Here is a 13,077-nt window from a genome sequence, read left to right on the forward strand (position 1 = left end):
TTCAAATCCCAGGATCAGCAGAGTGATTTCATTGTTGGGCCCTTGAGTGAGACTCTTAATCCCCAATTGCTCTAGGGACTGTCTGACTCTGCTTTCTTGAAAAATGTACATGGCTTTGGATAAAAGCATCTGGTAAATAAATAACCTGTAATGAAAGAGTACCACCCGCAGACTCTGTGGCCCTATTGAGAGACTGCCCTCCTGGATTTAAACCCAAATGATGAAATATTGCTGACTTCCATTTAAGCCACAGATGGCCTAAAACAAGCACCTTGTTTGAATACAAGGATACCAATTAGTGTACATGGCCCCACTGTGCTATGGGTCAATGATTGACTTTGTGCTTGTGTCTGCACTGCACATCTGACTTCAGGCCATGTATTTTGGACTCTTGGGTTAATAGAGAGGTAAAGCAATCAATCACTTACTGCTTGAAGGTCAGATAGATCAGGACAACCCAAATAGACAGTTAAGGTCTGCTGGGAATGTCTGGCTGAAACTTCTGTGTGCGATGAAGTCAGGGTAGTCACTGAGGCAAATGCCCCTAAATGGGAGAGGTGTAGATAGGCCATGGAGAGAGACTATCCGTTGAGCCCAAACAATCATCCATCCATCCTCTAACCTTGGTCCTATTTAGGGTCATGGAGGGTCCAGAGCCTATACCGGAGATGACGGACATAAGGCAGGGAACAACCCAGGGTGGGGCGGCCCCAATACATGCTTTGGCAAATCATTCAACACCTTAGAAGGGAGAGGTGATGTTGTCAAGTGTGTTGAAAAAACAGAGGAACTCGCCAATGTGGTGCATATGCCCCCCCCCAGGAGGCAGTGTTGGAATCTTTTGGTAGATCAGGTGGATGACTTTGCAGTGGCACCTACAGAAAAGTTTGAGTGGGGTAGCAATCAGGGACCCGCTTTATTTTTGGGTGCGGCAACAACGCATCATGTGTATTATATGGCTCCACACTGAAAAAAACTAATGCATATTTTGTTTTTATTATTTTGATGTGGGGTGGCAACATATTTACTTGGGTCATGCCTCCCCCCTAGATCTGTCCTTGGATTTAAGCTGAACTTGCTATAGCGGTCAGAGTCATTAGTAATGGAAAGCCTGCATGGCTACATGAAACCTGCGCAGAGATGTTGAAAGCGCTGGATGTTTTTGGGATGATGTGGTTGATGTGCTTCTTCGGTGTGATATTTATGGTGGGTAAAGTATCTCCTGACTGCAGGTCCCCATTTTTAAAAAGCAGCCTCAGAGTGTATGTGCCAACTATAGGGTGATCACATTTCTCAGCTTGCCAGGCTACAAGAGAGGAGCCCGGTGGTCAGACTTAAGATTCAGGAGGAATAATGTGGATTCATTCCAGTCTGGCTGTGGAATCCACTTTTGTGGGCAGGAGCACCAATAGAGTATATGAAAGAGTATTATATTGGGCCCCCAATCCACACCCATCTAATTATTTTCTGCATTTTTGGGGGGCCCTTACAATCATCCTAACACCCCCTGCTTTACAGCTCCCCTGTTTGTAGGAATATGCTAACAGTTCAGATGTGCTTTGTGGAAAAAGTTAATGATGGCATGCTCAGGCACATACTCTGAGAGGTGCTGCAGGAATATGGAGTACCAGGTCCTCTATCAAGAACAATTCAATCTCTGAATGTAGCAAGAACTGTGTCCGCCTACTTGGCAAAAAAATTTAAACTGTTTAAAGCTGTCCTTCTGCATAATGTCCTAAATACACTTACTCATGTCTGTGGAATGTGTGTGATATGTATATTGTTGCAGATGTGATTTATCTGCCTACCTTCTGAGTTCACATTTCTTCCATTCTTACATCTTCAAATAAACCTGCAGCGTGTCTTTTGCAACATGCCCAGGTTTACCAATCTTCTAAAGCCAATACTCTTACATCATAAAATTTACTAACTAACAGGCATTTGTGATGCTTTCTGAAACAATGAGAACAGTAAAAGTTTGGATAACTAACACTTGTGATAGTGGACAAGTTTATTGTGGACTACCATCTCAGAATAATATTTTTATATACAAGCTGCAAGTCAAATTTTTTCCCTCAGTGCACCCTTCCAAATACTGCTTCTGTTGAACAAAGTTTAACAATATCCAGAAAAGATGCAATACAAAATGCAACAGTTTTGTTTGCTAAATCAAGAACAATGATACATCAACATCTGTAACAATATATTTAATGTCATCCATCTATGCTTTATTTTCCATAATCACCTCTCCTGCATAGTGTCACGGTGAGCCTTGAGCCTATTCAAAGAAGGGCAGGATACAAGGGAAAGGACGCCTTGGATTGGGTTCCAGTCCATCACAGGACACATTCACACACTATGTGTGTTAATATATGAGTGATCAAAACTTAGTAGCACAGTCATGTGCTGTGAACAGCTATCACTATGGAATACCTTTGATACTCCTTTCACATTTTCCGTGGATTTGACGCAATTGCTTAAAAATGGTGCAGCCCCCTGCACTGCCCACCCTACGCCCATCATTTGACACACGAGTAGGCCTGCATGTCGTAGCACCGTCTTTTTACTGTCTGCATCCCTCCTACGCTCCCGGACATGTGGTTTTCTATTTCTACTTCTTCCGGATACCGCGCTAATGGGTTCCTTGAGGAATAGTTGCTGTCAGTGGGTGGCTGAGAGATGAGCGGGAGCTGATACAGGGATTGGGGATCAGCAGTCCCCATCTGGGGGTGGGAACATGTGCGTCAATCACCAAGGGGGAGAGGAAACCAGGGGAGTGAAGTGTCATATGGAACATTTAACACAGAAATGGCAAACACATTAATTTCTGTAATATGTCCATTACCGTCTTTGATTCTCAGATGTACTAAATAGATCCTACGCTTGAAATTAAAATTTTAAGGCACTCACCCGTGAGTTAAGAGGTGTAGCTTTAGATTATCAGTTCATACTTGTTTTTACTAAATTCCATTTTTAAAGGCAGATTCCCTTTCCTGGGGGACAATACAAAGAAGTGAATGATGATGATGATGATTATAGCCTAACTTAATTACAGCTTAGTTACGTTCATAGTGTTTGTGTGAGGAACTGCAGTGTTGTGTCAAAACATACTGAATTGTCCAAGAAGGCCTTGCTCGATGGGAATGTTGCAGACGAATCGCAGCAGCAGAGAGGGGATTTTCAGTCTGGTTCTTTGAAACACAAACAAAAACATGTTGACTCATTGATGGTTTGCAGCGATTCTCTAACAGAGTACAGCAAATCCATAGTAAGGCAGGGCTGCCTTTAAATTGATTTAAAACGCAATCTGGCAAGTTCTGAGTTATATAGCAGCGGAATCCCCGTATCAGTGGGACACAGCGTCACGCATCGAATCTATCAAACGCAATCGGAAGCAGCCCACGCACCTCTCATTGGCAGGCTTGCGCTGCCAAGCGCTCAGACTTACAGTTGGCTAGTATATTTCAGTTTTTTTTAAAGAAATATTTATCTGTTGGGAGTATCATTTTTAAGTCTTTTACATTTATTTAAATACTATAATCATTTAAACGCATACTAGCGCGTTTAAATGGATGGGTTTCATAGGTTTGATTTGCTATTTACTATTTTTCATTAAATGATCCTTTTTTTCTTCACATTGCATGTTTACTGCTATCGAATTTAAGAAGCGGCTTGGTGCTTTGAAAAATGAGTGTGCAGGTCACAGCTTTCACTGGGTCTGTGAAGGCATTTAAAAAAAAAAAACGTGTACAAAGTATTTTATATACGTTTGGAAAAAAATAATTTGAAATCAAATTTACATGATGAGAGCAGCATCCTGATTACTTGTACTATGTTTACCACAAATTTGTTGCTGTGGTTTTTTATTTATTTATGCATTTATTTTGTCCTCGCCACCTTTTTCAGAATAAGACGTTGGAAGATGGTTGGATGGATGGATGGATGGATGGATGATGGATTGATGGGTGGATGGATGGATATTTATTTCATACATCAGAGGTGGGATCGCGAAACTCGACAAGTCCATTTTTACTGTAAATGTTAAACAGTAAAGGTTAACGAACTGGTTATATTATAATAACCAATGCAGCCTTGTAGTCCCGCCCCCTCCCCCGATCACCCCCACTCTATAGCCGCCTCTACCCGGGAGAGGAAAGCTCTTTTTCGGTCAGATGGCGTGCTGCAATCCGCCCCCGGGTCTCCCGCACCCACGCACACATAGAGCAAAAGACTATCATTAACAATGCGGTCCTCCGAGGGAGAGCAGTAGCCAGGGACAACAGGCAACTAATAACAACCCAGAGACAGAAAACAAGCAAAACAAACAAAAATTATTACAATATAAAAAGAATTATTTTATAATTTTGCAGTTGCCGAAACCAAACAGCAGTCCGGGAAAGATACGAAGATTAATCGAAAGTTTCTTTAAGTTCTTTTGCCAGTTAAACACCTGGTTACTGATTTCTACGGTGAGAAAGGGTGCAAGGAGCAGTAGCCTGTTACTACAGGGATGTATATACCAGCTAGTCAACTAACTGGATGTATTGGAAGTAAGCAAACTCCATACCCACTGGGATTCCCTTGAATTTTCGTCTTTTTTATTGTTTGCTACTCGTCGCATCGTTTGCGTCCAGTTTCAGCGAAACTACCCCGGCTGTCCTGCCAGCTGGATACCGCTTCTTAGCAGACGACTCGGATCTTCAGTTAATTTCTGCTCAAGGAACCGTAGCCGGTCCACCGAGGTGAGAATTAAAATGCTTTTGGTTATATTTTCGCGATTGATACGTTGTGGATAGTTTATTATTGTCATAGAACCTAAAGTCGAGCTTCATTCTGCTGCTGGAATGGCCAACCTTGTTACTACAGTAAGGAAAATACATTTAATCCCCAAATAAATCTGGGTTGCATTTACTTAATCCAGATGTGCACGGGCTATAAATCGGAAGCGGTTTATGATTATGACCAGCTGCGTGGCAGTGTGAAACCGGTCTGCTTCCTATTACTGTCTTCTCAGGCGCGTGAACACAGATTGTATGACTTACCAGTAAATAAATACATTTACAAACAAAAAACTAAATGGATGAATAAATAAATAGTTGGTCAGTATCGGAGTGGCATTAAATGACATCTGGCTAAAATATATTCAAAACATTGACGCACAATAAGTACCACTGAAAACTTGATAACTTTGTCCTGATAGGCTCGTTCAGCCTCTTCCAATATAAAATCTAAGAGCCGTGGGTCCCTGCATCTCTCACATTAAATATAAGCCATATTTCCCTTTCATTCTGGCCAGCCTACTCAGCTCCAGTACTTACATTTGCCTAACTATATAGCTACAATGAATTCTCAAATGAGTCCGTATACTCGAATCAGGCACACGCTTCGCTAGCGCATGATGTTCAAAGTGAGGTTTCGTAAAAGTGCGTCCACCGTGTTTCGTCGGATGTTCTGATTGTTTTCAGCAAGGGAATGTGACATTTGTTCCAAAGTAGTTTTCCAGCAAAAATGCTGTCAATTTCTCATAAATTATATTTAAGTTATTTTGAAGAGTTTGATCTAAATCCAATATTAGCTTGTCCTTTTTACGAATTTTGTAGGATTTTCCTGTAGAGTGGTTGGGTTGGCTAATCACCGAGATACCAAAACTGGGGGTGGGGGTGATATACAAAGAACTTTTTCTCATATGTTTCCTACAACAGATTTCTTTTAAAACTGTGCATAACTTGCATTGTCTTCCTGTGATATTTCTGCAATGGTAAATAATTTGCTCTCCTGTGAGCAACTGATGCCAATACTTTGCCTGCATCTTCAGTAGGTCATAGAGGTACAATTGTATGCAATGGCACTGCCTTAGTTATTTTTGATTACTTTTATGGGGAGTGAAGTTAGCACATCTGTGAAGTACTATTCCAGTACTACCCCTCCGTTTCAGGTCACCATGTCCCTTCCCCGCACACTGGGAGAGCTGCAGTTATACCGAGTGCTTCAGCGCGCCAACCTCCTGGCCTACTACGACACTTTCATCCAGCAGGGTGGCGACGATGTCCAGCAGCTGTGCGAGGCCGGGGAGGAGGAGTTCTTGGAGATCATGGCACTGGTGGGCATGGCCACGAAGCCACTGCACGTGAGACGCCTACAGAAGGCCCTGCGTGACTGGGCTGCCAACCCAACGGTCTTCAACCAGCCCCTGGCCAGCGTGCCGTTGAACAGCATCCCGCTGTTTAAGATTGAAGCCACAGGTGGGGTGGCAGGTGTGACTGGGAAGTCTCTGAGCAATGGCCAGCCGGGATCTCCCTGTGAGAGGGAGGAGCGAGCTTCCCTGACTCCGCTGCACAGTTGCAGCCCGAAGAGCCCCTGTTCCCAAGCCTCCCCACAGCCTCAGGATGGCATCTACCGGGACAAGCTGTCACCCATGGACCCTCACTGGCTAAGCCCCGATCCGGAAAAGAATGGCGCCGGAGGGTCGGGGGTGGATGATGACCAGCCCAGCCCGCCCCTCCCCCCACCGGCCACCTCTGCTTCCTCTTCGACGTCCATCTCCGCCTGGCCCGGTGGCCAGCTGGACACAGAGACGGCACGGGCGGTAGCTGAGAGCGTGGACAGGCTGTTGCGTACCGTGCCCAAGGCCGACCCGGGGGAGGTGAGGGCTCTGCTCAAGCTGAATAAGAAGCTTGCAAAGACCGTCGGCCACATCTACAAGCTGGAGCCGCACGATCCCGCCAAGGAGGAAGAGATTCGCAAATACAGCCTCATCTATGGGCGCTTTGACTCCAAGCGCAGAGAGGGCAAGCAGCTCACGCACCATGAGGTACAGGCTTAGGAAAGAAAATCAAATGCATGGGACATATAAGGAATCTCCATTCAGGAGTTCATTTGCACTCTATTTATTGTGTAGTGAGGGAGAACCTTTCAATACTGCAGTCAATGACGAACATGCTCATTCAAGACTTTGGTGTCTTTTTGTGGATGCTTAAGCGACAAAAGTGTGTGTTTAATATCATACACCATGGTGTTGGCATGCAGATGATCATCAACGAGGCTGCGGCCCAGTTCTGCATCCGTGACAACGCCTTGCTGCTGAGACGCGTCGAGCTCTTCTCATTGGCCAGGCAGGTGGCCCGGGAGTGCGCCTACACCTCCACACTCAAGAATGCCAGGTGAGTCTGGCGTCGCACGGCGCAGCTCTGTCTCGCTGTCAGATCTCATAGGTGGTATCAGTCCTTTTAACTGCTCTTCTAATCCTCCCACGTGTGGGGAGGACATCTGAGATGAATATGAATTTCTAAACCATGTAGTCGTCTAAGAAACATCAGTAGAAACACTTCAAATCTGGGTGTGCCCAGTGGGAGTGGTCTTTAGAGGCAGTGGTGAAAACAAAGAAATCAGGACACTTCAATTTATTTATATACCGGAGTGTTCCCAAACATAGCTGCCCCAAAGCAGACCTAACACAAACACTGGTGTTTTTCTGCCTGCTGGTGCCATTTGAAATTCACTATTAGAGTGAGTCCTAGGCTGGTTTTTTGTCATTGCATGTCTATAATGATGAGGCAGGCTTGGGCAACACACACGCACAGTATACAGGCAGTCCTCAAGTCCTCAGTCGAATTTGTAGGTAAGTCATAAAGAAAATATTAACATCAACAATCATACAGTAATAAGAAAAATAACTACATATGGTACTGTACCTCGAGCCGATGAACCACGGAAGCTGTGCAATGTTTTCACAAACATCACAAAGTTGTGTGTGCATTCATTACTATGAACCATTGTATTTAACCCAATTTTTTTCCTAATATGCCTTATGGCAGGCCGTTCGTAAGTACCGGTTGTCTGTATATCACACGTTTTTAACCGGGGGACTGCCTGTACGGGTAAAAGGGGTGGTGGATAAACGCAGAAGATCAGCTAACATCGTGCATCACACTTGTGTATCCAGGGCTAAAACTCAGCCCTACATTCTGACTCTAGAAACAGACGGGAGCACAGCATATCTCTGTACCAGTGTATAGCTGTCTTATTGTAAAAAATGGATAACATGGAAACTCAACCAAAAATCTGTGGTTATGCATGACTATCGGAAGCCACACCATCCCATGTGCGCTGACACGGTCTTGCAGTTTCATGTCTGCATTGAAATGCTGAGGTTATTAAAATATGAGCTGTACTCACTGGTAGGTGTCCTGTTGATGTATGCATTTCTGCCGGCGACCCTGACATTCCCTGTTTGGTTTTTCAAGGACGAACACTGATGATGGAGCACTGCTACCACCAAAGAGGATCAAGCAAGAGGTACACTCCGTCGATATTTGTCTTGCTACAGCTAACAGATTTTCGTCTGCATGATAAACGAGTAAAAAGTAAATTTGTTTTCAGACTCTTACGCTCACCTCACCTAACCAATTGAACATAAGGAAGAGCTTCCTAGTTATGTGGACTACAGTGAAGATTTAAGGGAATTTTAATAACAACAAATATCCATAAAAGAGAAACTTACATCCATAATTCTCTGTAATTATTCTAATGATGGTGCTCAGTCATGGAATTTCTTCAAAAGTTTATAAATACCTGTTCCAAGGTACCACAGCAGGTTTCCTTCAGGGACGTAAACCCCCACCCTCCATATTACTAATTGGTGTGCTTAATTAGTCCGCTGCATCGTCCCAAGAATGAGTTCTTGGTTTTACAAGAACTCACGAGAAACGGTATCCAAAAACTGCAGCAGTACTCAATCGAAAGAATTACAGAAAATAGAAGGTATTTTGGAATTAAAGTTTTTTGTTTTGTTTCATTTTGTTTTATATACAATACAGGATTTGTGACACATTAACCAAACCACCAACAGTCATATGTGAATTACTTGTTGGTCTCTGTGACAGGTGGTGGTTTCAGAGTGTGTCTCCTCCTCTCATGACATTTCCGAGGGCTCTGCGGCCGGCTCCGACAGCGGGCACCAGGAGGTGCTGAGGTCAGGGCCTGATGATGACAGCCTCTCGGGAGAAAGTGTGGATGGCATGCCGCAAGGTGAGGTTTGGGTCACACAAAGTTTCTGTCATGACCATCGCACTGTTACTCTTGGGACCTTCAACAATGTTTTTTTCATTTTGGATTTCCAAGTCACATGGCAGTTACCATGTCAGTTATAATTAACGAGTTTGATCAGCCATTTACAGTTCAACTGCATTACCATGGGCTACTACTTAGTCAACCTGTTAGGATAATTGGATTTATAATCTGGATATGGTTGTCCTCCATTATAAAACCCATGAAAATCATGACAGTTTATTACTATGCAGTTTCATTGTATATTATTCAAAACATTTCAGATTTTTGAGATCGGAGGCTTGCAGAAATTGTTCAATATAAAATGTTTATGATAGTAACAATGATATTCGTAAAAAATGGCAAAAGATCTGGCTGAACAGCGACATCCTATGTTGGATCTGAAAACCCGCCTCGGTCAGACTGCAGATCCACCGCAGCTGTAGAGAATTGGTTTGACAGTCACAGCGATAATTCTAATTAAAATCGTAATTAGGCTCAGGCATGCGAGACCGCCTTAACGTTATTACAGAGGCTTAGAGGGGCGCCTGTTATTTCTTAATCTGACAGAGGCAGCTTTGATGACTCTGTGTATATTCTTGTGGGTCTTACTCGTGGGCCGGTTCCCATCAGGCCTGGGCTCATCGCCCTGCCCCAACATCGATGGCGGCGCCCCACCCACGTGGAGCCGCAACCTCATGCAGCAGACGCTGATGGACGAAGGCCTACGGCTGGCCAGGATGGTGTCGCACGGCCACGGGGGCAAGGTCAGCCCATTGACTCAGATGGCAGGTGAAACGATACGTTAATAACACCATGCCAGCCCGTTGATTTTGTTGTTGACATTCTTGCGTCATCTGGCAACAATCGTCACGGTAATGCGGACGCCACGTTTGTTTGACCTGGATTATATTGGATGCAGATTCATGTTTTGATGGTCTGGCGGAGGCTTTAAGGAGGAAGCACAATGTCCTTTTTTGGCGTTTAGAGATTTCGCTGAGCTATGAAAGGCGTGCTTTCCTTCTTTGCCGTCAGCGTGAGCTAATTCAGAGCCGCCACCTGGGATGTTGAGAGAAAGGAAGTGAGGTGGGTGGGCGGGTGCGGATCTGGGGGGGGGGGGGAGTGGGTCGAGGGGGGCTGCCGAGGGGGCATGAAATTGGAACCCCCCCACCCCCTCTTTACGTCAGAGTGTGTTTGAGAGCAACGCGTGATGAGGAGTGGGCGGCCGCAGATGGGCGGGGGGAGGGGATGGCTGAGTGGGAAGTGGTAGGAGGGGAAGAGCACTGACTCAGAGGAGTGAAAATAACAACAGTGGGCAGAGAGCTGCTGCTATTTCATTTTTTTTTTTTTGCTTTTTGCATAAAAAAACAGGGACAGGAAAGGCTTTCATTTCAATGTGACGTTCTTAGCCTCTAACTCCCCCTTCAACTTTTTCTATGGCCGTTTAATGTTCTCCACCAGCCAATCACCCACTTAAGGCTTCAACACTAGTATCCTCCAACCGTTCAGTGATTTGAGAAAACTCAGAGAATCAGAAAGATCTTCGTGGTCTGAGTGTGTTAAACAAATTAGAAATTTGCCTTGGGCTTGCAAGACAATTCAAGACAAAATATGTACACATGAATTTTTACACATACTTTTTACACTAGACTTTGTACCTACAGTCAGAATAAACATAAGATAAATGAAAGAAATGGCTGAAGTAGGAAATATGCCATTGTGGTATCCCCATCAAGATTATCCTTGTCATGATTACCTGTGGTATCCCCGTCAAGAGTTCCTACTTTTTTTCGCAGAGGCTGAAGACAAGATATGCGACAAGAAGAGCTCCGCCAAGCCCCGCAGACGCAGCAGCTCTTGCAGCACCAAAGACGACTCCGACCACAGTGGAAAATAAAAAGTCCGCTGCCCATATTCATTGCCAGGTCTTAGCTTCACCCCCCCTGCCCAGCCATCCATACCCTCTACCCCGAATCCCCTCCCTTCCAGCAATAAGATCTCTAGCCCTGTCAAAGCCAACAAGCATCCCAGTCTACCATAGGGACAGGAGCCTGCAGAAATCCCACTCAGGCCTGGGCTGAGCTGAGATCGCCTCATCTAGCTTCTTTTAATTATGTTCCACCTTTGGTGCTACTCCTTTGTTTCCGTTCTCTTTGATGTGTGTCACTGAAAATGTAACAGAATGATTACAGCAGAGGGATTTTAATTTTGGGAAATGTTACAGGGCTGGGAAGATCTGGGATTATTTTGGCATTTTTAACCTACAGCCTAAGACCTATTTCGGACATCATGTTTTTAATTTTTTGGACAATGTAGGCCTTATGCAACTAATCTTGTGTGCGTATTATTGTAGTTGTAGTCCACTTGGCAAGCCGCTGGCCTGCTCTTTAGATATTATGTAGATGGACCACACTTCATCAGACTCTTAATCTTGATCTCTTAGCTGTTATATGGTTTTCTTCCATTGTATTATCCTGCATTAGGTAGAGATTTGAGGGGCAAGTCCCTCAAATTGGATGTTGTTTCTGGTCATTTGAAACTAGTAATTGTGTTTCGCAAAAAAAAGCAACAAAAACCCTGTAATCCTGATAATATTGTAGTATGAGTTTAAGAAAGGAAAAAACAGACATAAAGCCCCCCATCACGCTGATGACGGGCATATGTGGGTGGAAAAGTGGTGTCAAGCTGTCAGACCAAAGGAACTAAGGGGGTCTTTTTGAAAATTTTCCATCCCCATGTTCAGCACTGGAACTAATAGTTTCCTTTAAAGGATGAGATGTAGGTTAAACACCTGTGATTATGGTTATTAATACACTTCACCTATTGTGTTACGAGCACGGCCGCTCGCTGGAACCAGAACGGAGGGGGACATGGAAACGCTAAAGCCGCTTTGATTGATAGCGCATGAGTAGAAAGACACGCCCACACATTCTCTCAGGTTCTTTGTTTGTAAATTAGTGTCGAACTGAACACTACGGTGTTGGGTGCGTGCTTTGGGACAAGGTCAATTTGTGTCAGGATACCAGACCCAAACCATTCAATGTGTGTTACTGTTACACGTGTAGCAACCAAGCTCAGGGGGACAGAGACGGAGGGAGCTTGGTTCTGTAAAATTTGCTCTACATCCTCTATGGATCTCCTGCCATAGTAGCTACAGTAATTGTAATTGAGTTAATGTAACATGTAATGGCTAACGGGGAAACTCCATACAGACGCACAGAAATTGAAGCCTAAGATAATGGCGACAGATTATGGGAGACCTGCCCTCAGAACCAGACATGTATGATTAATGTTATTGTCCTAAAGTTATACCCTCTTCCTCACAAGTATTAACCAACCTCTTGCTTTTATTATGTTGTACAGTAGATTATTTATTTTGTTAATTTTCAATAAAGGTTTATTTTATTGTTTATTCAAGCGTTATGTCTTTCATATATATTTATATAAACATGCCCTGGACACCGTATCTTAAAATCCTGTCCGTAATTCACACATACACAAAAGCAAATGTTGGGCGCAGTTCAGCAAAACAAGCTTCACGTTAAATCATATCGCTTTTGCTTATCACTTCCAGATTTTGTTATTAGTAGTTTGCTTCTGATACTGTGCATCCTGGCCAAATTACAACCGGAAGAGTCCTAATCAGCCCCCTCCTGAAGGCGGGGGTGGTCCTTTCGTCAGTTCTGCGCCGGTAATCCCTGAGAGAGTGAGCCTGTGCTGCGGTGAGTCACCCCCTCTGATGTCACCAGCGCTCTCACCCCTGGGCCACACAGACCTTCACAGCCTGTAGGCTAAATATAGAGGATGCTGCCTCACGGGCCCAGACAGAGCAGGGGGAGCTGGCGACGGAGTGGACGCGTTTACCAGCTTCAAAAGAGTAAAAGATCCTGGCACGGCGCTGCTGGACTCGGAGCAGAGCGGCACTCGCTGATACGACTGTGTATCGCCGTGACGTACCAGCTCCTACTGGTCCAAACCTGGCCTCCCAGTCTCGTATCTCCCATAAGCTACATCAACATTTCAGCCTCTATA

The 13,077-nt window shown here is 44.5% G+C and overlaps 1 protein-coding gene across 2 annotated transcripts; it reads left to right on the forward strand.

Annotated features, from left to right (window-relative positions):
- Positions 1-4,176: 4,176 nt before the first annotated feature.
- LOC111855658 (NGFI-A-binding protein 2-like) lies at positions 4,177-12,457 on the forward strand. 2 transcript variants are annotated; one of them, XM_023834869.1, is made up of 7 exons: positions 4,177-4,742; positions 5,936-6,811; positions 7,027-7,160; positions 8,244-8,295; positions 8,883-9,027; positions 9,679-9,812; positions 10,842-12,457. In XM_023834869.1, the coding sequence occupies exons 2-7, from the start codon at positions 5,942-5,944 to the stop codon at positions 11,124-11,126; spliced, it is 1,620 nt and encodes a 539-aa protein (XP_023690637.1). In that variant the 5' UTR covers positions 4,177-4,742; positions 5,936-5,941; the 3' UTR covers positions 11,127-12,457. The 2 variants fall into 2 exon arrangements, with proteins under 2 accessions (XP_023690637.1, XP_023690638.1); XM_023834870.1 differs by having other exon boundaries at positions 9,679-9,837; positions 10,842-11,075.
- The last annotated feature ends 620 nt before the right edge of the window (positions 12,458-13,077 follow it).

Source organism: Paramormyrops kingsleyae, chromosome 6, assembly GCF_048594095.1.
Source record: "Paramormyrops kingsleyae isolate MSU_618 chromosome 6, PKINGS_0.4, whole genome shotgun sequence".
NCBI classification, from domain to species: Eukaryota; Metazoa; Chordata; class Actinopteri; order Osteoglossiformes; family Mormyridae; genus Paramormyrops; species Paramormyrops kingsleyae.

Bases quoted from the DNA above. Each gene is read 5' to 3' on its own strand.
- LOC111855658 (XM_023834869.1), top strand. From the start codon at position 5,942: ATGTCCCTTCCCCGCACACTGGGAGAGCTGCAGTTATACCGAGTGCTT. The intron at 7,161-8,243 runs GTGAGTCTGGCG...TGGTTTTTCAAG, and splicing joins TCCACACTCAAGAATGCCAG to GACGAACACTGATGATGGAG. The intron at 9,813-10,841 runs GTCAGCCCATTG...TTTTTTTCGCAG, and splicing joins CGCACGGCCACGGGGGCAAG to AGGCTGAAGACAAGATATGC.